We start from the raw sequence: 23384 nt of genomic DNA, 5'->3' as shown, positions 1-23384 counted from the left end.
AGATACCCTTCCTCTTTTGTGGAATATCCAAATCTGTTATTCCCAGGAGGTAGGCATCTGGTTTTTTATTGAAAGAGATCTTTAGCATTTTTTGCAGTTTTACATGGATACTCTCCCAGAATACCTGTTTTTTCCTACAGATCCACCACATATGGTAGAATGTTCCTGATTCACCGCATCTCCAGACCTCCTATTTATTTTTTTAATTGAGGTTGCTTCTGCTGGAGACAGTCTTTTGTTCTAGAAAATCTTTATATCTTTCCAATACTTTGAAAAGTGATCTCCTAATTATGTGGTTATAGAATCTTTTGCGTACTTTCCCTTTATCATACCACAAGTACGCATGCCATCCAAATCTGTTGTCATGTCCTTCAAGATCTAACATATCCATATTTTCTAATTTAATCCAATCCCAGATCCAAGTAACACAAGCAGCCTCATAGGATAATTTAAAGTCTGGAAGGGAAAATCCTCCTCTATCTTTAATGTCAGTAAGTAGTTTATATTTTATCCTTGGTTTCTTCCCTTGCCATATAAATTTTGAGATATCCTTTTGCCATTTCTTGAAGCATGCTGTGTTACTTATTACCGGCACTGACTGAAACGAAAACAAAAATTTTGGCAATATGTTCATCTTAATCCCTGAAATTCTTCCTAATAATGATAAATTCATTCTAACCCATATTTCTAGATTCCTTTTTATTTCATTTCAAATCTTTTCATTGTTATCTTTATTTAACTAAATATTTAACTTTTTTATGAATCTCGATTTCTATGATTTGATATAATACTTTTTTATCCGATTGTGATAGGTTTTTGACTAGCAGCTTTGTCTTATTTTTATTTAATTTAAAACCTGCTACTTGCCCAAATTCCTGTATTTTTTCTAATACTTTCAGAAGAGAGTTCTTAGGATCTTCAACTGTAATTTTTACAGTGTTTTTAATGTTCTACTTTAAATTGTTGTAACTTACTCTGGAACCTTAGGGTGAAGCATAGGTAATCATTTGATAATAATAATGAGAAGAAAATATAATAATAATGCTGTGAAGAATGCTTTGGGGCAAATTGGGCATTGGTTTTTCCCACCTCTGTGAATCCATGCACCTGATCTGGTCCCTACCCCCTGCCCTTAGATGTGAATAGGGCACACAACACCAGGTGGAATGGCTATTTTTCCCTAAAAAGAGATGGAAATAAATTCTTCATTTTGTTGCTTGTTTAGAATTCAGGAAGGCGGAAGAATTAAAAACTAAAACTCTTGAAACAAATTCTTAAAAATGAGAGCTCCAGGCACTGTGGAGATCTGAGACTATCCTTCAAGGAAGAAATTGCAAGAAGGGGCCCTGGATGGCCTGTGGGAATACAGGGAGGGTTCGGAAAAATACTTTGAGGATTTCAAGCACCTCCAGAAATCTAATGTGTTTGTGAACAGAACAACAGTAAGATGCTTAAAAACGTGCACACGCATACACTCCACAGGTGCCATTAAGGTAATTATCTAGATAAACAGAAAAACTAAAAGATGGTACAAAACAATAGCCGTGTTTAATTGTCTGCACTGGCATCCTAACAGCAATCCTTAAGCAAGCTTTCCTTTACTATCTCATTTTTATGATTATTCTTTGTTCATAAATTGCCTCTTCTTTAAAAGCCAAGTGTCCAAAAACAGCTGGAGACAAAAGTTTGGATAACCCTGCCCTAAAGGATCAAGTGCATAGTTGGGAGCACTCACTGATTCCACCTTGTTACCAGAACCTTAGATAGCTAGTGGGGTGCAGAGTGCCTGTTGCCTGCTCTGGCTGCTGCTGGACAGGAATAGCCTAGCCACCATAATCCATGGCCTAGTAACTTCCTGGCTTGATTACTGCTATGTGCTCTACAGAGACAGAGAGCTATCCTTGAATTTGGTTTGGAGACTGGAACTAAGACAGATGCAAAGGTGCTGACAAGGATGGCAGCCCAAGCACATATAAATCAATTTTGAAGCACATGCACTGGGTGCCTATACGTCACAGAGGCTAATCCCAGAAGTTGGCTTTGATATATAATGCCCCAAATGACTCGGAACACAACTACCTGAAAGAGTGCCTCTCTCAAAATTGGCCTACCCATTTGCTGATATCTGCAGCGGAGGCCCTGTTGATAGAACCACCATTAACAGGTACCTACTGACTAGAAAAGGGACGCGGGTGGCGCTGTGGGTAAAACCTCAGCGCCTAGGACTTGCCGATCGTCAGGTTGGCGGTTTGAATCCCCGCGGCGGGGTGCGCTCCCGTTGTTCAGTCCCAGCACCTGCCAACCTAGCAGTTCGAAAACACCCCCGGGTGCAAGTAGATAAATAGGGACCGCTTACTAGCGGGAAGGTAAACGGCATTTCCGTGTGCTGCGCTGGCTCGCCAGATGCAGCTTCTCACGCTGGCCACGTGACCCGGAAGTGTCTTCGGACAGCCCTGGCCCCCGGCCTCTTAAGCGAGATGGGCGCGCAACCCCCGAGTCGGACACGACTGGCCCGTACGGGCAGGGGTACCTTTACCTTTTTACTGACTAGAAAGGGGGGGGGGTAGCACACAGAAATGCTGTTTACCTTCCCGCCAGAGCGGTACCTATTTATCTACTTGCATTTTGACGAGCTTTCAAACTGCTAGGTTGGTAGGAGCAGGGACCGAGCAACGGGAGCATCCCGTCGCCGGGATTCGAACCGCCAACCTTCTGATCAGCAAGTCTTAGACTCTGTGGTTTAACCCATGGCGTTTCTGTGTGCTGCTCTGGTTCGCCAGAAGCGGCTTAGTCATGCTGGCCACATGACCCAGAAGCTGTACGCCGTCTCCCTTGGCCAATAAAGCGAGATGAGCACTGCAACCCCAGAGTCGGCCACAACTGGACCTAATGGTCAGGGGTCCCTTTACCTTTACTGACTAGAACCAAGAACAGTCTCTTCCCATGGTAGTGATCCAGCTTTGAAACTCTCTTGTCCTTGAAATCAGATAGACACCAATGCCAAATGGGTTCCAATATCAGGGGCAGACATTTTTCTTTTATTGAGCTCCTGAACAACAGTAATTAAATGGTATTTATCAAATAAAGGGATTTTTAAATGATTTTTTAGAAGTAAGTGTACAGTAAGGTGTTATTGGAACCTGCCTTGAGAACATGTGGTAGATGGCAATATAAAAATTTCCTTCACAAATAAATGAGCCTTGGATACCTACGGTTAATCTTTATTCAACCCAGAATCTACTCTCTCTGATGATTCCTATATATTAAAAACACAATTGCCTTCCTTAAATAAAGGAGAACAAGGGAAAGCCTGGAAAGCCCTTTGGAACTTAGAAGTGCAGTACATTTGACTAATAATGATGATAATGACATTGATGGAGCCTTTTCAATGTTTACTTTTGCTCTGAGTTTATCTTCCAAGTTTTCACATCATTCTGGCTTTCATCCTCATTGTATGTACTTATAGAGCTTAAACTCTTTAATTTGCCTGTAAACTAGATTGTAAAATTAGTACTCTGTCTACTCTCATTGAATACATCATCACCATCATGATTCTCTTGCTGAAAAGAAGCTTGTCAGCATAGCAGATCTCTTTAGTGGCGGTTGCAAGAGCCAAGAGGCAGGTTGAAGAGTTGCATAATGAGTGCCTGGAGGGCCTGCCGCTGGGGGATGCCTGGAGCAGCATTGCAGTCTGAAGCTGAGACATCAAAGGTAGCGCAAAGAAGATTAATGTGAAAACTGGGGCAACGTGAGCTTATAAAAAACTGAATGAAGTGCATGATGGGTCTGGACCTGCTCAACCTCATCCCAATCCTGGAGGTATGAGAGGTGGGTGCTGATAAGATGCAAGTGGAGAAACTTCCAGGCAAGCAGCAGCTATCATGGAGAGCTCAACTGTGGCTGCATTTACATACCTAAGCCCTGAACACATGTCATAAATTGGCCAATGATACAAATGACCATTGCACTCCTGTTAGATTCTCAGTGGGTAAGCTTTACGTCAGAGCTGGCAGTCTTGAGAAAAGCAAGTATTGATCTGATAGATAGTTGAGCCTGGAAACTGGTAGGCAGTTGTCAGGGAACTGCCATCGGAGCCAGAGGTGGAGGGAAGGCTCCGGAGGGATGCTGGAGAGGGTCCCAGTAGGGAGAGAGGCAGTCCATCTGCTGGGGAAGGAAATCAGCGTAACACCAGTGGAGAAGGGGGGCAGATGGGGGAATTGGAGAGGAGGCTCCAGGACTCATCGCCGGAGACCAGCGGGGAGAGCACGGGTACTCCGCTGCCCACACCCTACCTGCGCAGAAGACTTCTGCGCAGGGAGAGTAGGAGGAGACTTGGTGTCAAAGAACTTCTTTGCTTGAAGAAGTTCAAGAAATGCCCACTGACGGATTCTGCCAGCGATTGAGACAGCCACGGGTGAAAGGCTGTCCAGACAGAAAGGGTTCAACCAGGCAACCTAGCCAGGAGTGGCGGCAACCTACGCATGAGCAACCCCTAGAACCATTACAGCAGTCTTGAAGGTGGGTGAAAAATCCAACACAAGTAGTGTGAGAACTGTTCAGCCTATACCTGAGCAATGAGTTACTCGGATGGAGGAGCCAGAGTCAGAAGATTGGTAAGAATTAGTGGAAATCAAATAGTGCCTTGTGTCATCAGCCCTCTGCTGTGCTGGTGAGTTGATTTACCACCTTCAAGCCACCTGCTGTGAAATGTTACAATGGGAGAAGCTGACAGTCAAGCCAGCAGTTACATTATCTAAGCAAGCTGTAGCGCTGGTTGAGAGAGCAGCATGCCAGAGGTTCTACTGCAAAGGTCCTTAGTTGAAGTATCCTGCCTTTAAGAATAAGTTCTCCCAAGGAAGTTTTACAAATAAAAGAAGAAAACAACAATAAAATTACAATAAAATAAATATCAGTTAAAATGCAGCAAATAATTAAAATATAGATCTAAATTAAGATCAATCCCAAAATGCTTTTCAACCACCTCTAAAAGCTGATGGGGGTGAGGCTGGCAAAGCTCAATGGGAAGTGAATTCAACAATTGTGGAGCTACTACATTCTCCTAGTATATACTCCAAAATCGACAAGTCAATGACCAGCACCTTTGAAGCAGATCTTAACACTCAGGGAGGTTTTACCAACAGCCTTTACCAAAGGTGTCATGGACTTTGAAGAAGCACAAACCCAGGGCGAAAAGGAGAAACGAGCTAAGAGGAAGGCATGTTTGACAAACCCTCACAGTGATCAACTCTCGTCCAAAAACCTATGTCCCCACTGTGGAAGGAAATGTGGATCCAGAATTGGCCTCCACTGTTGACACAGTGTTCATGGAAGACAATCTTATTCAGCCATGAGTGATTGTGAAAGAAGAAGATATTGCAACAACAAAGCACCCATAATTGACCATGGCAAGCAAGCATGTCATGCAGCATCTGTCCTGTTGCTGAACTATGAATATCAGCTGCCATTTAGTGGAAACTAAGAAACACTTTCCTGGACATAATTTAGATGGGGAAACCTACTCAAAAGCTTGCAGATGGGCAAGGTAGTTATAGTCAAAGACTGTCTGGTTACCTATTTGTAAGGATTCCCATTACCACAAAACCCCCCAAAAGGACTCCAGTGAACCAAACTTGTCTATCCACAACTTCAGCAGGGCAGGTAAAAGGCAAAGGACCCCTGGATGGTTAAGTCCAGGCAGACTTGACTATGGGGTGCAGCACTCATCTCACTTCAGGCCAAAGGAGCTGGTGTTTGTCGGCAGACAGCTTTCCAGGTTATGTGGTCAGCATGACTAAACAGCTTCTGGCACAACGGGACACCGTGATGGAAGCCAGAGTGCACAGAAACACCGTTTACCTTCCTGCCACAGTAGTACCTATTTATCTACTCACACTGGAATGTTTTCAAACTGCTAGATTGGCAGGAGCTGTGACAGAGCAACAGGAGTTCACCCTCTTGGGTGGACTCGAACTGATAACCTTCCGATAGACAAGCCCAAGAGTGCTTTGAGTACTCTTTCCATCTGGTTGGGCAGGCTGAAAAACATTGTTGAAGAAAGGAATTGATCTCCTTGAAGCAGCAGATAAAATAACAGTTTTGAGGGATTTGGTGACTATGAGAGATTTCTAGAAGATTGGCTGGTGGTATCTGGAAAAGAATCTTTGGTAATAAGACTTGAGATTTTAAAAAATGCTTTGAAATAGCTGATGCAGGATAAAAATAATGATATCCAGAGTTGTCTGGATTGTAGCAAAAGCCTGGCTTAACAAGAGCACCTGCATGCAGACAGAGTACAAGAAGAGGTCTAAAGTCAGATGCTGTTCCAGATGGGTGATATGAGAAAACATTATTCACATCTGCAGTGCCACAGGTTTGGTTTGTTCAATGATCACAGAGCAGCTGATATGCAAACAGGAATAAATATACATGATTGGGGAAATTACATGCACATATATAGGGCAACCCCCCAGATGCTGTGCCTCAGAAGCAAATATCTTAGGGACACACTACAAAGCAGCCTTTGTGTTTAACACCACCCCCTAAATCATTTACAAGAAAGGAGATCCTGACTAAACACCAGGAAAAACTTTTTGATGGTAAGAGCTGTTCGACAGTGGAACAGTCTCCCTCAGGAGGTTGTAGACTCTCCTTCCTTGGAGGTTTTTAAGCAGAGGTTGAAAAGCCATCAGTCACAGATGCTTTAGCTGAGATTCCTGTATTGCAAGGGTTTGGACTAGATGACTCTTGGGGACCCTTCTAACTCTACAATTCTTTGGTTCTATATTTTCCAGCTCCAAACCACCCATTATGTTTTTCCTTGCAGGGGAAGCTGTGGCCTAGGGAGATTATTTTAAGCTGGAAAATTGAAGTTAGAGGAGAAAAGGTTAGAGTACCTCTCCATTCCCTGCTGTTTTCCAGACTTCCACTATAGTTTGGTAACAGCAAAAATAACCAAGAAACATGCGGAAGGAAATAACTCATTGCATGTAACACCTAGTTTGGTCTTGAGACAAATATTTCATGCATGGCAGACTTAGAATATGTTTTGTTAACTATTGAGGTTTTCTTTAGAGCTTTTAAGAGGTGAAAATACATAATGTACAAAGACAAGATTCATACTTAAAACTCCCCTACAAAGCAAGCCACTCTCATTCTCATTTCAGAGATGGAGTCAGAAGTACTGAGACATATAGTGAGTAGCGGTCAGAGGTAATGGGCCAAAATGTGTTTGTTTGTTTGTTTTTTGCTTCCCAGTGCTATGGTTGTAGCATGCTATCGAGTGGGGAAGGGAGTGAGGAAGTCAGTGAGGTGTAGACACAGTGCTTCCACTGCTGTGCCTGCACCACACCAGCCTCCCTGTTGCCTTGCTTCTCTCCTTCTTGATAACCAGCAGTAACACTGGTAATGAGAAGCCAGATAAATAGCACAGCCCACCCTATCCTACCAACTGCTACTGCAGACAGTGGTTTATCCAAGGCCACCAAACAAGTTCATAGTTGCATATGTTTCCGAGTCAAACGTCCTGCCCACTAAATCATACTGATTCAGGAATGATTTATACAACTTCTGAACACAGTGGCTGAATTAATCCACTGGCTGGCACACCAGTGTTTAGGTAGCACTAAAATGGCACCTTTGAAAAATGCTGGAAGCCATTAAATTCTGCAACTGAGCAATATCAGGCATGTACAACGAGCTCATCGCAGAAAGGGAGTCATGGTATATAACACAATTCACATTATCTTCCCACAAACCCAATGCTCATGTGAGTAGACCCCCAGTTGCCTTTCCAGTGGGTAGGCAGCAAGGTTTTTGCTCCATCCCCTTGGCTAGGAGAAACAAGAAAATACATATAAATTAAGCAGATATATACAGACCTGCTTAATTTTCAGCTGGTGAGGTTGTAAAACTTGACATACCAGTGGCTGCTCACAGCTGTAACACAGATAGCTGCGACTATAACATACAATACTGTATAATAAAAATGGAAATTTGTCTTACCATGAATTTCTTAAGATCCTGATGGAAGACATTCTTAGACTCAGATGACGTCTCCTACAGGAGTATCAGGAAGGGTCCTTTCAAGCCTTTTGCCTCCTCTCCAGGGGGGAGGAGTCACCTCTCTAGAAAGCATAGACAACTCCTCAACCCCAAATCGATTGTTCGACTGGCAAACCACAAACCCTGAGCCTAACTGAAAAAGACTCACAGGAAAAAACAGAAAAACCCAGACATAGACAAAGAACAGAAACTGAACTGCCAGAAACAACACAGGAATCCCTTACTCCACCACCCCCAGAAGATAATGCCCTTAGATGGAAAAGGAAGGCCTAACAGTATGTGACAAAGCAGGCAAATCCATAACCTAGTTCCCTCCCTGCCAAATGCAAGCAGGGGAAGGAGAGGTGTGCATAATGTCTTCCATCTGGATCTTCAAACAGAAATTTATTTTAAAACAATTTTCTGTTTTTGCCAAATCTATATGGAAGGCATTTCTAGACTGGCATATAACATAGGTACAAGCAGAAACCCAGAGTGGACTCCCTCTGCCAATCACTTTACTCATTCATAGGCCTCAGCAACACAGTCCTATGAAAATTTGTGTCAGCCACCACAAAACAAACAATTTTGTGATGTCTAGAGAAAGGGCTAGGGAGGCCCACATAGCTGTCCTACAAATACCCCCACCAGAAAAGTTCTCTTCAAGGCAACCAAGACTGCAGCACTTCTCAAAGAATAAGCTATGATGACTTGGGATGCAATTGACCCAGTGAATAATACACTTCACTAACTGCCTCCTGAAGCCAAAGGGAAACGGAGGATGATGAGACTTTTTGCCCCCAACAGAGAAGCCCAAATAAGACAGAAACAGCTACTCACACTTCCTGAAATTGAATGACCTCTTGAGTTAAAAATGGAAAAAGTATGCTATTCACTTTATTGGGAGTAGGAAGGATTCTTACCAAACAAAGATAGGTTCACTTCCTGTGACTTAAGAAAAATGGAGTTCACCTTAGGCGTGAGCGCTAGGTCTGTGCAAAGAACCACTTTATCAGGACGTAAAATAAAATAGAGGGGTCAGCTTCCAGCTCCAACACATCTGGTTGAGGTGATAGCCACCCAAAATATGACTTTAACGGTCAACCATTTCAGAGTGCAAGTGGCCATCATCCCAAAGAGGTCCCATAAGAACTGAGAGCACCCAGTTCAATTTTCAAGAAAAAAATCTATGGACAAGTGGAGGAGCAACAAGTGCCACACCTTTAATAAATCTTTTAAAAAGAGGGTGAGCAGACAAAGGTGGGCCTTCAAGATTAGCCAGTGCACTGCTCAGTCCTCCCAAACTGGCAATATTAAAGGATCCTGCACTGCCAAATTCACCAGGTGCAGAATCCAAGGCCTTCTTGGCCAGTAGGTGGCAGTCAGGATCACCTCAGCCTACACTGATGATCCTTCTTAAGCATTTTCTGCATTAAACAGGGCAAAGGCATATAGCAACCCCAGAGGCCACTCAATCTCTAAAGCATCCACACCCCATGGTCCCAGAGATTGAAAACAAGAGAAAGGTATCAAGCTGGGCATTGCTCTATGAAGCAAACTGATCTGTTATTGACTGATCCAAACAGTGCACTACTAGACAAAACACCAGGGGTTTTAACTGCCACTTGGCCTCCCTTGTTGATACCTGGCTCACCCAGTCTGCTGTCTGGTTGTCCACTCTGGCTAAATGTTCTACGTTCAAGCTGAGTAAATGCTGCTCTACTCATCTCAGAAGTGTATCCATCTCCACCATCAATCTTACATCTCACTGATAACTGATGTGAGCTTTGGCAGATGGCTTATCCATCCTGACCATAAGGCGATGGTCCCAGATGTCCATCTACAGTTGCTTGGGTCCAATTCCATTGATACTGAACTGTGTTTATTCAGTGGTCCACACCTCTTGAGTGGCCTTATTAACTAGAGAAGTTCCTCAACTGCAGATATACAAGTCATGAGCGCCAATTGGGAAGGCTCCTCCAGAGACACATCCACAGTTAGGTGCCATGGAGTCAGTCACTAGACCAGTTCTTTCTTCACTGTCAATAGGATTTCCACCTGCAAATGATGCCTCACTGCAGTGAGGTTCTGTTAACGGTCTTTGCAGTGACAGAGTGTGCAACTGAGTCCATGACACAAAGTCAAAACATGACACTAAGCTATCAGATCCACTAAAGCAGTGCCCAGGGCAAGATGAAGTGCTGCCACTCACTCTAATGTCAGACACATGGAGAACTAATTTGTGTCCAGACAAACCCCAAGGTGTGCCCAATACTAAGTGGGAGAGAGTGCACTCTTCTTCACATTAATCACAAACCCTAGGTCACTTGAAGAACCTGTCCCCTAGATGGAGCATGGATCAGAATGTTGACCAGATATGGATGACTGCAGATGCCTCTGGTGTGGAAATGGGCCCAGTGCTATCAATACCTTGGTGAAGATTCTCATTGCCAAATGAGACTAAAAGGCAATGCCCAGTAATGGTAGAGATCCTGACTGTAGGTGAACTGGAGAAACCACCAGTGGAAGGTTGGATTGAGACATGGAGACATCAGTTAAGGTCATCCAGTCTCCCCTTCTTGGTGCTGCCATGATGGACCTCAAAGTCTTCATTTTGAAGCATTTCTTCTCCACACATTTGCTGAGCCTGCTGAGGTCTAAGATGGTGTCTATTTTTCTTGGATACATGCAGGAGTTTGTTCAAAGATGTAGGGAAGACCCTCTTTGTACCCACATCCAAGGACTGAGAGGAGAAAGGCTGCACATGAAGATCTTCCTAAGTCAGTTCTAGGACCCTGTGAGCCTTGGCCAAAAGGGCCAGAAAAACATCAGAAGCAAATACTTTCAGACTGAACTACTTCCAGCCCTTCCTCACCTACCCTTCCTCTCAGAGGGGCAGGGGGAATGGGGGGATCCATATAAGAAAAAGGGGCTTCAGAGCTCACCACCAGAGTTGCCTGCTGATACTTCCTTCTAGCCTCAGGACCAGCAGCTCCTGACTCTCTTATGCCAGCTGTCCCAGCAACCACAGCCCCAGTCTCCACCACACATTTCCTAGCATGAGACCTGGACTGACTTCAAGAAACAGCCCTAGAAGAAAGGGGAGGAGGAGGGGATCCCACAGAACTAGAATTTGCTGCCCCCTGTTCTTCTTATGGCGCTTGTAAGACTTTGTAGAAGGGGTCCTTCCTCTACCCTCTCTCAGAACTAAACTGCAAGGAATACTCAACCTCTCTGAATCTCCTGGAAAATAAACTTCCTGACCCAGAAGAAAAAACAAGGGAATTCTCCCATTCCCAAGAAAAGACACCAGGAGTTTCTGTAGTAATGATGTATGCATTGCTGGTCTAAAGCTACAAAGATGGGTTCAAACACAGAGATCTCTTAGCCAAGGAGGTTCTGCAGTCAGACAAGTCCACTGTTGGGAAACCATAATAGCAGGAGCCCACATAAAGTAGAGATAAAGTCATCAAAAATACAGTTTCCCATAACTTCAGGGGGGGAAAGATGGGAAACAATTTCAGCATGCTAAACCACTTGTCAACAGTGTGCAATAACAACCCTACTTCCAGGCACTAGTGTACCTGCTAGTTATATAGCTGGGATCACAACAATGCCAGAAACCACCAAATGACTGGGCAATCACCAGCCTGACAGTGGGAGTAGTCGAACACTGATGGCCATGCTGGTTGATTATTGTGGACCATCCAGAAAAAAGGCACAGAGGAAAACAGCTGCTTCAAGCAACAAGAGAAAACAAAACGGCATTCCTGCTTGTTAGTGGACATGCCACCGCACTCCAGTGCCCAAAGATTGCCCCATCAGAGGTACAACGCATTCCAGGATCTAGTAAGACCCACCAGATCCAAAGAAATTCTCCCCTTCCTCCACACCACTCAGAAAGGACAACAATGAGGAGAGGAGAGAAAGCACAACAACCAGGGAAAGAAAAGACAGAAACAGAAACAAAAAAGTCAAGAGAAAAATAAACACCAGAGAGAAGAAAACACCAAAACCAAAACACTCATAGATCCAAGTAATAGCACCACAAGAAAAGGAGAGACGTTAGGGACAGAAAAAACTGGCTGACAGCAAGAGTACACAAGAACCTAGCCTTCACCAACCACAGGCAGGGTTGGTCTGGCTAGAAAGATGACTCCTCCCTTTGGAGAGGAGGCAACAGGCTTGAAATGACCCTGCCTGATCCTCCAGTAGGAGGCATCATCTCAATCTAGGAATGTCTCCCATCTGGATCTGGCAAATACCTGTTATTTCCATAGAACTAAAGAGATGATTCCATCTTGTCAAGTACAATTATCAGCTGGTTATCTTTTATTGAGTGATATGGATCTATCTGTGATGCAGCTGGAACTGCCTTCGCTGTTTTAAGTTTCAGCTTCTTGTGCTAGTGGGAGGGAAAAAAGTGAGCACAGCAGTGAATTACCTGGTGTCTCTGTAGTAGGATAAGGATTCTTTTCTTCATTTTCATTAGGCTGATATTCATCTACATTGCTCTGACAAAAAGAAGGGAAAACCATAATAGAGCTTGCTTTATTCATCCATCCCATTTTATTGATTCAGTCATTCATAAATATGATTCGGCAAAGCAAGTTGGAAGGTAACAAGCAGCAGACCTTATTAGAAGGTGGAGATTCTCCATCGGCAGTGATCGATTTCAGTTCAATTTTCTCCTCCTTTGTCTCCCCCTCCACAGCTGGCTTCTCAGGCTCCTGTTTCTTTTCAGGACTAGCAGTCCTAATAATTCAGCAAAAAAGAGAAATGCAAATGTTCACAAAATATGGAATGGTGTTTTCTGTTACAGACTCCCATGAGTAGTGCATAGCTTATCATGTCAACAAGCACTTGGTACAATTCTGACAGGAACATGAGGCAGAGGTGTTCCCCTATCTCATTTATTATCGCTGCCCCCCCCCCCAAATCTTGAAACTCCAATGAACAATGTCTGTTTCATGTTCATGAAGAAGAATTTGGTATTGTGAGAAGAAAATAATGCCTTCTCATAGGAGGTCATTAAAGTATGAAAAGGGATGGCTTTGAGCACCCTCCTAGGCTATCTGCTCAACCATTTCATTTCTATTATAACACATACCTCACCTCTCGTTAAGATGAGCTGGTGAGATGCCATTAACTAAATAATAAGAGAATTTCAAAAATATAGTGGTTTGCAGGCTAAGGTAATTTAAGGAAGTTCATGGAAGAAAAGTTTCTCATGCTCCCCTCCCCTCTGCAGCTCCCATGCCCCATCCCACATAGTTCAGAATGGCCCCCATTTTCCAGAGGGGCTTTTCAGGGAGTAGAGGGGGAAAGGAACTTATTTTCATTCTTTTTCTCTCTCTCCACCCCCTTTATGGATGCTTTTTCATCTGATGGAAGCTTCCACAGAATTTGAAAGATTAATAGATGCTGGCTGAATAACATATAACCACCAAATCTGTTTTGAGACACACATGCACAGAAGCATTAATTTTGGGCACTGAGTGGTTTCTGCCTCTCTGATGTTTAAAACCAAGCCACAGAAAGCATCAGTGTCTAGTGAGCCAACATGGTTGACCAGTACCAGTGTCAACTCTACCATTTAAATATTTGGCTTAACAGAATGAACACAGAAGGGAAAACAAAAAAATTCCTTCCAGTAGCACCTTAAAGACCAACTAAGTTAGTTCTTGGTATGAGCTTTTGTGTGCATGCACACTTCTTCAGTATCTGAAGAAGTGTGCATGCACATGAAAGCTCATACCAAGAACTAACTTAGTTGGTCTTTAAGGTGCTACTGGAAGGAATTTTTTTGTTTTGACTATGGCAGACCAACACGGCTACCTATCTGTAAACAGAAGGGAAAGATAATCTACTTTTATCCTACCTGTAGGTTACAGTACCAAACCAGGGATATAAAATGTGGCTGATTGGACATAGCTTTACTTTCAAGAACCATCTAGGGATATTGTTTTATACCAAACTAGAAACAAAGGGTTTACCTAGCTAGTTTTTTCCTTTCTTTTTCTTCTTCTTCCTCTTTTTGAGCAGATGTCAGGCTCTCAGCATCAGCAAGGTTGTCCACAGCAATGGCCAAAAAGACATTCAGCAAGATGTCTGTTTGCATGTTTCATTAAAGAAAACATGTTTAGATGCAGCCCCAACTACAGAGGTTGGAAACTAGTTCTGACCAGTGGGAATGATGTTTAGCTCCACACAGACCAGCATGCCAAGTTTGACAGGTGAGTGGGACAGCCTACCTGTCAACCACCTGATGTCAGGGGGTCCATTTTTGCCTGCAGAGGTTGAAATCAAACTGCAGGCCAGAAAAATGTGCAGCACTTCCTAAGCATTGATAATCCACTGAGTGTTGGGACGGGGGAAGCGCTGCACAAATGGCTTTAAAGGCACCATTGATCAGCTGACCTGCAGTGGCTTCAAAGCCCCTTTTGTTCAAGCCCACCTTTATCTGTCCCACACCTGATCCTTATATGATGTCAGGTGTAAGACTGGTGGCCGTGGCTTGGATGAAATGACCTTGTGAGTCTAATGAGGAGGCCTGGTGGGCCTAATCAGGCCCATAGCCCAGAGGTTCCTTACCCCTGACCTACAACATGCCATTGCACTCACTTTCCTGTTTTTGTTCTGGCCATATTGTTCTGAGAGTTGGCTATATAGTGTCAGGGCAGGTGTCAGGAACAGGTCAGCAATAACTCATATTGTGTCAGTAAAGCTAACTCTCTTTATTCAAAGAAACAAAACAGCACAGGAGGCCAGGGCCAGTGAGTATAGCAACTCTTGCCAGTAGTTCTTGCCCCAATGAGGCAGTCGCAAGGACTGAAGGTCCCCACCTTCTAACAGCTCCCTAAGTTTCCTCTTCCCCTGGCCCTTTCCAAGCAATCTGAGACTCTTGATGCCCTTTCTGTTTTTGCTCCGTCCTTTTCATTCCTTTTCTGGTTCTAGGAGACCAGAGGGGAGAGGGAGAGGGGGAGCCCCCCCAGGCTTCTTCAGTAGCCTGACTCATCTCTGCCTCTTGGCTCCCCTCTCTAGCCTCCTCTTCTGCCTCTGTTTCTGGACTGCTCTCTGACACAGACTCTTCCTGCTCACTAAACTCTGTCACCTCCTCAGCTTCTGATATCCCCCACCCCGTCTGCTCCCTCTTTTCCCTCTGACCACTCATTGTCATCCCACTACCAATCCCCTGGATCAGCGCCTTCTTTCCTTGGGTGTTCCCTGGCAGGTGCCTCCCACCACTCCTCTGCATCCAGCCAGTCCATGACATCTAGTGGTTCCATAACCAAATTTTGGTCTATTAGAAAATTGTCCACAGAAATATGGCCCACCCACCCCTGTACAATATCACATGCTCCAGATCTGCAAATGATTCTTGTAAATTTGGCACATCAATGGAAATGTGCACAACTGTTTAACGGCTCATCATGTGTTATTAATATTCAAATATTCAAATATTAAATCAGCTGTGTCAGGGAACTGACATCTAAAGCGCCGCAGGTGCAAAGGCTCCCTGAGGTTGAGAGAGCAGTAGCAGCGGAAGAGGGAACCAGTAGAGGGCGAGCAAGAACTCCAAGGGAAAGTGAGTCGGAGGGATGGCTCAGAGACGCTTCAAGCGAAACCAGTGGGGAGGTCTCAGGACCTCCTATAGGGACACCCACACCTCGACGGAAACTGTCACGCCGAGAGGCCAGACGACATGTTTCCGTTAAGGAGCTTTTATGTTGGAAACGTTTCCGAAAGCAGCCACTTTCGGATTCTACTAGTGATTGACGCAGCCATGCTGGAGGGGCTCCGTCACAGGCAGAGGTTTGAAAACCTGATCAAACTCTGAGGGACTTGCATTTTACGCACAAGCAGCTCATCGTCCCATCACAGCAATCCGAAAGTCACCGAAAGCCAGCTTGTGCAGAGAGAAGCATCATGAGCAACCCAGCCGGAACCGGGGGTGCAGGAGCAGCTGGAGGGGGTCCAAGCCTGGAAGAAAGGTACAGAGCGTTGGAGATCCAGTTGGCGCTGCAAACGGCGAGGCTTGAGGAGAGGAGGGCTCAGGATGCAGAAAAGGGAAAGGAGAAAACCACCCCGCTCGCCAGAAAGGTACCAGGATTGGTGCAGAAATTCGGGGGGGATCCCAGGAACTATCATGCCTTTAGAACAGAGATGCAATACGCTCTAAACTTGCAGTTTGATGACTTCCCCGACGAGGAATCGCGAGTGGCGTATGTGATTGGCCATCTCGAATCCGGGGCGAAAGATTGGGTTAGACCCCTGATGGCAGCGAATAATGAGATCTTAAAGGACACGAGGAAGTTTTTTCGTGCCATGGACCTGATGTTTTCCAGCGATATTGAGCAGGGGGTGGTGCGAAGGCAGTTAATGGCTTGCCAGCAAGGAAGCAGATCTGTCCGTGAGTACTGGACTGAATTTACTATGCTGATTCATAAATTGGGGTGGGACCTATCGGCGGAGCCCATCCAAATGCTTTTCGAAGAGGGGCTTTCTTCAACCGTCAAAGATGAGCTTTCCCGGGGGCCCAGGGCGGAGTCTATGGACCAATTAACCAAATCTGCGCTGGCCATAGGAGCGCGCCAGGAGGCGAGGGCTTTGGAAAGGCGGGAAGGGAAAGGAGACCGTTGGAGGGAGTTCCGCATTCCAGACATTCCAGAGCCATCTTTCCCGCCGGCAGAGCCGATGGAAGTTGGAACAGCGCGGGCGCGCGCAGTTTCAAATCCCAGTGAAGGGCGGAAGAAGGAGGGAAAGAGCGCCAAGAGATGTTATCTCTGCCAACAGCCAGGGCACTTTGCCAGAGTCTGCCCACAAAGAAAGGAATGGCAAGGGATGGCAGGAGCTGTTGGGGGAAAGGAAGAGGAAAGCAAGGAGCAAGTAAAAGCCAACGCCTGGCTGCCACCGTCGGGGCACAGCAGCCAGGCCAAAGAGCAATGAAAGTGCCCATGCCAGAACCTCCCAGACCTGCTTTAGTGATAGAGGTGTTACTAGAACTGCCAAACGGACACCCACTAAAGGTCAAGGCGCTTTTGGATTCAGGCAGCTCCTGTAATTTCATGAGTAAGGAGTTTGCAGCTGAGCACCAGATACAGACCATCCCTTTAAGTAACCCCTTGCAGGTGACTACGATTGACGGCAGAGAGCTGTTGGGGGGAGAAGTTAGCCAACAGACTGTCCCGATGATAATGAGAGTGGCAAGGCACACCGAACAGATAGCGTTTAATGTGGCCATCCTGGGAGGAGCGCCCATCATTTTGGGGATGAGCTGGCTGGCGCTACACGATCCGCTAGTGGGCTGGCATCAGAGGGTGGTCTCCTTTGGGTCAGCGCATTGCCTAGAACACTGCAAGGAGGGGAAGGTCTCGGGAGGAGACAGAGTCACCCTAGCGGGGATGGAAGTGATGGGCAAAGGGAAGGTGCCCCCGCAATACGCAGATCTGAGCAACGTATTCAGCGAAAGGGAAGCAGACAAACTGCCACCGCATAGACCCTTTGACTGTCAAATCAACCTACTCCCAGGGGCCCAACTCCCAGTAGGCAAGCTGTACGCCATGTCAGACAGGGAGATGCAGGAGCTGAGGGAGTTCATTGACAAAAACTTGAAGCGAGGTTTCATCAGAGAGTCCCGAGCGGTGGGGGGCAGCCCAGTGTTTTTTGTGGACAAAAAGAACACAGACAAACCGAGACTGGTGTGTGACTTTAGGGCCCTCAATGCAGTGTCGGAGCCCCTGGCTTTCCCTATGCCCCGAATTGACGACATTTTGACCAGAGTAAGGAAGGGAAAGATTTTTACAAAACTGGACCTGCGGGGGGCGTACAATCTGATACGCATAAGGAAGGGAGATGAATGGAAGACCACCATGTTTACCCCTTTGGGAGCCTTTGAATACCTCGTTATGCCCTTCGGTCTACAAGGGGGCTCCGCCTGTTTTCAAGCTTTTATAAACCACGTTCTGGGACCTTTGCTCTACAAGAACTGTGTGGCCTTTTTAGACGACGTGTTGGTGTATTCGGAAGATGAGGAACAGCATGTGAGGGACGTTCGAGAAGTGTTGGGCAGGCTGCAAGCCAACCAGCTGTGGGTGAAACTGGAGAAGTGCCAGTTTCATACCAAGGAGGTGGAATTCCTGGGGTACCGCTTGTCAGACAAGGGATTGGCCATGGATCCAGGCAAGGTTCAAGCGGTACTGGAATGGAAGACACCGAAGACCAAGAAGGACGTGCAAAGATTCTTGGGGTTTGGGAACTTTTATCGGAAGTTCATCAAGAACTTTGCCCACTTGACGGCGCCCATCACCGACTGCCTCAGCAGCAAGAAGAAATTTGTTTGGACGGTGGAGGCGGATCGAGCCTTTGAAGAACTGAAAAGGGCTTTCGCCTCGGAAGAACAACTTCTGCATGTGGATTTACAAAAACCCATGAGAGTGGAAACAGATGCATCCGACCGGGCTATAGGGGCGGTCCTTCTTCAACCGGGGAGGAGTGCGTCGGAGTGGAGACCGTGTGCATTCTTCTCGCGGAAACTGAATAAGTCCGAGAGGAATTACACGGTGTATGACAGGGAACTACTTGCCATTCACGAAGCATTCCGGAGGTGGAGACATTTATTAATTGGGGCACAACACAAGGTGCAAGTGTGCACCGACCACAAAAATTTAGAGTATTGGAGAACAGCTCGAGTGCTCAACCAACGACAAGTGAGATGGGCACAGGAATTCTCCAAATTTAACTTTGAGATTTGTTATGTGCCAGGCCCAGAAAACGTCAGGGCGGATGCGCTCTCACGCAAACCAGAATATTGGGAAGGGGAGGAGGTGATCGAAGAGAGACATGTCATCCCGGAGGACCGCTGGGTGTGTGGGGCGGCGCTGGTGGGGCAACGGGAACTGGTGGAGGAAACGGAAAATGATGAATATGCCCAGGATAAGCTCAGAGGTCTCAGGGGGGAGGGCGAGAGCCCCGGAGGTTTTGAGGAAAGAAATGGGGCATTGTATTACAAAGGGGCACTGTATATACCCGAAGGTGAATTGAGGGGGAGAGTACTCAAGCAGTTGCATGATAGCCCCACGGCGGGACATTTTGGGCAACACAAAACCATGTGGTTGGTTACCAGGGAATTTTGGTGGCCTAAGGTGAGGGAAGATGTAAGGGAGTATGTAAGAGGGTGTGACCAATGTCAGCGAGCCAAAGGGGAAAGAAGGGCGCCGGCAGGGTTATTAGAACCTTTACCCACACCAGAACGGCCTTGGGAAGCGATATCAATAGATTTTATGACGGATCTGCCAAGGTCCAAGGGGAAAACAGCCATCATGGTAGTAGTAGACCTGTTAACTAAGATGTGCCATTTTGTAGCATGCTCACATGCAGTCACAGCGGAAGAAACGGCGAAGTTGTTTGTGGAACATATCTTTAGGTTGCACGGGGCTCCCTCGAGGGTGATCTCAGATCGAGGCAAACAATTTACTTCCAGGTTCTGGAGGAAGCTCATGAGCTTGCTACACGTGGAAGTTAATTTTTCAACTGCCCGGCACCCTGAAACCAACGGGCAGGCGGAAAGGGCAAATGGCATTCTTCAACAATATCTTAGGTGTTATGTCAATGACAGAGAGAACGATTGGGTCGAAAAGTTGGCGTTGGCAGAATTTGCCTACAATAATGCGGAGAATGTGTCCACAGGGATGAGTCCCTTTTTGGCTAATTACGGGTGTCACCCCAGGGCATTTCCAGGGGAAGGAGGGGAGAGATGGAGCGTTCCAGCGGCTGAACATTTTGTAGAAGAGATGGAAGCCATCCATCAGCAGCTCCAGCTCAACTTAGAAAGGGCCAAGGCACAATATAAGAAGCAGGCAGACAAGAACAGAAGGGAAGGTGAAACCATAAGGGTGGGGGATCAAGTGTGGTTGTCAACCCAAGGGTTGCCGTTCAAAGGGGGTTGTAAGAAACTGAGGCCCAGAAGATTGGGACCCTTTGAGGTGATTCAGCAGGTCAACCCGGTAGCTTTCAAACTCCGATTACCCAACCACATGAAATTGCACCCAGTGTTCCACAGGTCGTTACTGTCACCATACAGGGGGGGACGTGAAGGGGAGCACGTCAGGGGACCAGCCTTGGAAGAGAGGGAACGCCGCAACCATGTAGCGGAAATCCTCGATTCCAGGTGGAAGGGTAATCAGGTGGAGTATTTGGTGGCGTGGGAAGGGGAACCGGAGTCAGAAAACACCTGGGTAAGTGCAGAGGAAGTCAATGACGAGGTTTTAACAGAAACGTTCCACCAAAGGTTCCCGAGGAAACCTCAGCCTATAGCAAGGTTTAGGAGGGAGTATTTCGGCACCACCGATGAGGAAGAGGAAATGGAAGGGTTCGCGGAGTCGGAGTTGGAAGATGGAGTGGACTCTGATGACGAAGAGTACCTAGAGAGTAGGAACAGCAACAAGTGGAAGGAAGTGTTCGCGACGTCGGAAGATGAGGGAGGTTCTTTCAGGGGTTTTACCTCCTCACCGCCAGTAGGAGAGGAGACGGGAGGGGGTGAAGGGGGCCCTGGAGGGGAGGTGGATGTCAGGGAACTGACATCTAAAGCGCCGCAGGTGCAAAGGCTCCCTGAGGTTGAGAGAGCAGTAGCAGCGGAAGAGGGAACCAGTAGAGGGCGAGCAAGAACTCCAAGGGAAAGTGAGTCGGAGGGATGGCTCAGAGACGCTTCAAGCGAAACCAGTGGGGAGGTCTCAGGACCTCCTATAGGGACACCCACACCTCGACGGAAACTGTCACGCCGAGAGGCCAGACGACGTGTTTCCGTTAAGGAGCTTTTATGTTGGAAACGTTTCCGAAAGCAGCCACTTTCGGATTCTACTAGTGATTGACGCAGCCATGCTGGAGGGGCTCCGTCACAGGCAGAGGTTTGAAAACCTGATCAAACTCTGAGGGACTTGCATTTTACGCACAAGCAGCTCATCGTCCCATCACAAGCTGCATATGGAATACATGCACAATATTACACACCATATCTGAAAATCATCATGTGTTAGCCCACATATGGTGCTAATTTGGTGCTTTTCTGAAGACGTGTGTAAGAAAGCTGAGCGCTATGCTGCCATATTAGTTAGAAATACATAGAACGCTGCAATTCTTCATATTATTTCTTATAGTTTAAGATGGATTTTTCCCCCAAATAAATTTCCTTTTTTTAAAATGCCCACTTTTGTAACAAAAACTTCACTTTTTCAGTATATTTATGTAAGCATACTCAATAAAACAATTATAACTTGGTTCTTTTTTGAACTTCAAAAATCTTCCTTTGCTTTTGCTATTTTTTAAATTGTAGTAAGTGGCAGGGTCTTACTACTTAAGTGCCAGCTTCAGGATTTGAATTACTAAGATCCTGCAATATGCCCTCAGTGGGGTCATTACTGTGGGCTGCATGTGCTTTTGATTCTTTTAAATGCATCTCCTCCGCTCTGCTCCTCAACATTGCTTGCATCAGAAAAAGTGGGTACTGGTCCATGAAAATTTAGGTAACAAAAATGTATTTCTTTTTAAGGTACCAAATATCTCTTTGCTGTCCTCCCTATTGTCTTTGCTCACTCATCCGTCTATCCCTCCTGAAGAAGCAGGTGAGAGAATGACATACTCAGTCAAAATGAAAAGTTAGGTGAGGAAGCAGGTGCAGGTAGTGAGAGAGAAGAGCACTAGAGGCCAAGAAGCTCGTTAGCAGTAGCCCTTTGGCTCAGTCATGGACCTCAGCATGGGCTCAACCATATCAACCTCTAATGCTGTCCCTACAGTTCAGCCCAGTTGTCAAAGAACACAAAGGTAGTAGCAAAGGATACAGTTTCCACAGATGAAGAGGATTATGAAGTAAATACAGACCAACATTCCTGGAAAAGAGGGGCCGCCATAAGCCATGATCCCATCATACATCACCGAATTCCAGTCCTCCCCAGTCAGGATCTAAACAACACATTCCCACCAATAGGGGGACACACAATGTTAGACAGCCTGCAGAAAACCTGCAAAAAAAACTGTTAGAGAGAACACAAAATTCTATCTTAAAGAAGCCTTCCCTAACATGTGCTGCAACCTGCATTCTTAATGCGGGTTATGGAGAGGAAGTGCCTTGGCATTTGCCATGCAGGAACGGGCATCTTTATCCATCATCTGTACAGTAGCTTGTCTTTGCACATTAATTGACATTACAAATGTCTTGTAGGCTCTCTGGTGACACCTGTGACATAGATATCACACACTAAGGACTTGTTTAAAATTTGACTGGGAACACAGCTGAAAAGTAGATTTAATGTTAACATCTGATGTGCTCTTTTAGGCATAATGAGCACAGTCTAGAACAGGCACATTAGCAGCACCATACCTGCAAATGAAGTACCAAGACTCTCTTTCCTGGGGCAATATAAAATATGATGGGGAGGAGAAGTAGGAAAATACTGCAGTGTGAATAATCATATTGCAGGTGTTTGTGGCATCCCCAGTGAGAGTGTGCTGTTCTAATAGCAATTTCTGAGTCATCTGTGAAACTGTCCCTGCACTGGTGGATAGCTGTAACTATCTGAAAATCAAAAAGCCTTAGTGTGCCCCACAACAAAAGCACAGAACTCACAGTGATTTGCAAACTAAGTTCTGGTGTGCCTGTTTTACATTAGCTAGCTAGCTGAACAGGAAGGATGCAACCAGTATAGTATAGTAACACTGAAATCACTTTTTTTTTAACACAGGAGGCTTCACAGAGATTCTGCCTTGCATAGTTCACCCTCCCCCAGTCCCCTGATTCAACTTAGGGTTCATCTGAAGCTGCTGCATATCCCTAGTAAGAACTGTACCACTTCAGGTTGGGGATTGCAGATTTGAATACGTCTACATGTTATCTCCTTTCTACACCAGAAATCTATGCTTGAATGCATCTCTTGTGCAGATTATTAACAACAGGGAGTCTTTTATGAGATCTCACAGCATTATGGTACATCTTCCAAGATTGTACCACATGCTGCTTCTATAGGTTTGAAGTAGCCCCAACAACGTTGTTAACTAAATAACTTGACCTCAGCTTCTCCCAAGAGTGCTTCTTCCTATAACAAGCCCATTCCTGTATTAAGATCTCCATGAGATGTTAGGCTATAGAACCTCTCAGAGGTGGCCTCTTTGTTATGAAAAACATGTCCCCAAGGAGGCCCACCTTTGGCTTTTAGAAAATGCTGCAAAATTATTATTTTTAACTCCAACTGGCTTTTAATGAATGTTTATTATAATTTTTATTGGCACAAGAGCTTTATTCACTGTCATTGAATCTACCGCCATTTACGTAAATAAATCAAATAAAGCCATAC

The 23384-nt window shown here is 45.6% G+C and overlaps 1 protein-coding gene and 1 long non-coding RNA gene across 34 annotated transcripts in view; one reads left to right on the top strand and one right to left on the bottom strand.

The window, feature by feature from the left end:
- Window positions 1-23384, bottom strand: part of CACNA1C (calcium voltage-gated channel subunit alpha1 C) — a gene marked incomplete at its 5' end in the record, with an annotated part of 525599 nt that overhangs the window by 109933 nt on the left and 392282 nt on the right. For all 32 annotated transcript variants that reach the window (XM_081926667.1, XM_081926694.1, XM_081926693.1 and 29 more), the window contains 4 exons: window positions 12485-12554; window positions 12675-12795; window positions 14037-14151; window positions 21876-21996. In XM_081926667.1, the coding sequence (XP_081782793.1) occupies window positions 12485-12554; window positions 12675-12795; window positions 14037-14151; window positions 21876-21996 (427 nt within the window). The remainder of the gene's footprint in view (window positions 1-12484; window positions 12555-12674; window positions 12796-14036; window positions 14152-21875; window positions 21997-23384) is intronic.
- On the top strand, window positions 418-23376 carry LOC309378881. 2 transcript variants are annotated; one of them, XR_014172244.1, is made up of 4 exons: window positions 418-491; window positions 14086-14276; window positions 21587-21659; window positions 22776-23376. It is a non-coding gene; the product is annotated as an uncharacterized lncRNA (long non-coding RNA). The 2 variants fall into 2 exon arrangements; XR_014172245.1 differs by lacking the exon at window positions 418-491 and adding an exon at window positions 2797-3711.

This window comes from Podarcis melisellensis (genome assembly GCF_964234715.1).
Source record: "Podarcis melisellensis genome assembly, chromosome: 10".
Classification (NCBI taxonomy): domain Eukaryota; kingdom Metazoa; phylum Chordata; class Lepidosauria; order Squamata; family Lacertidae; genus Podarcis; species Podarcis melisellensis.
This window is presented reverse-complemented; position numbering and strand designations above follow the sequence as displayed.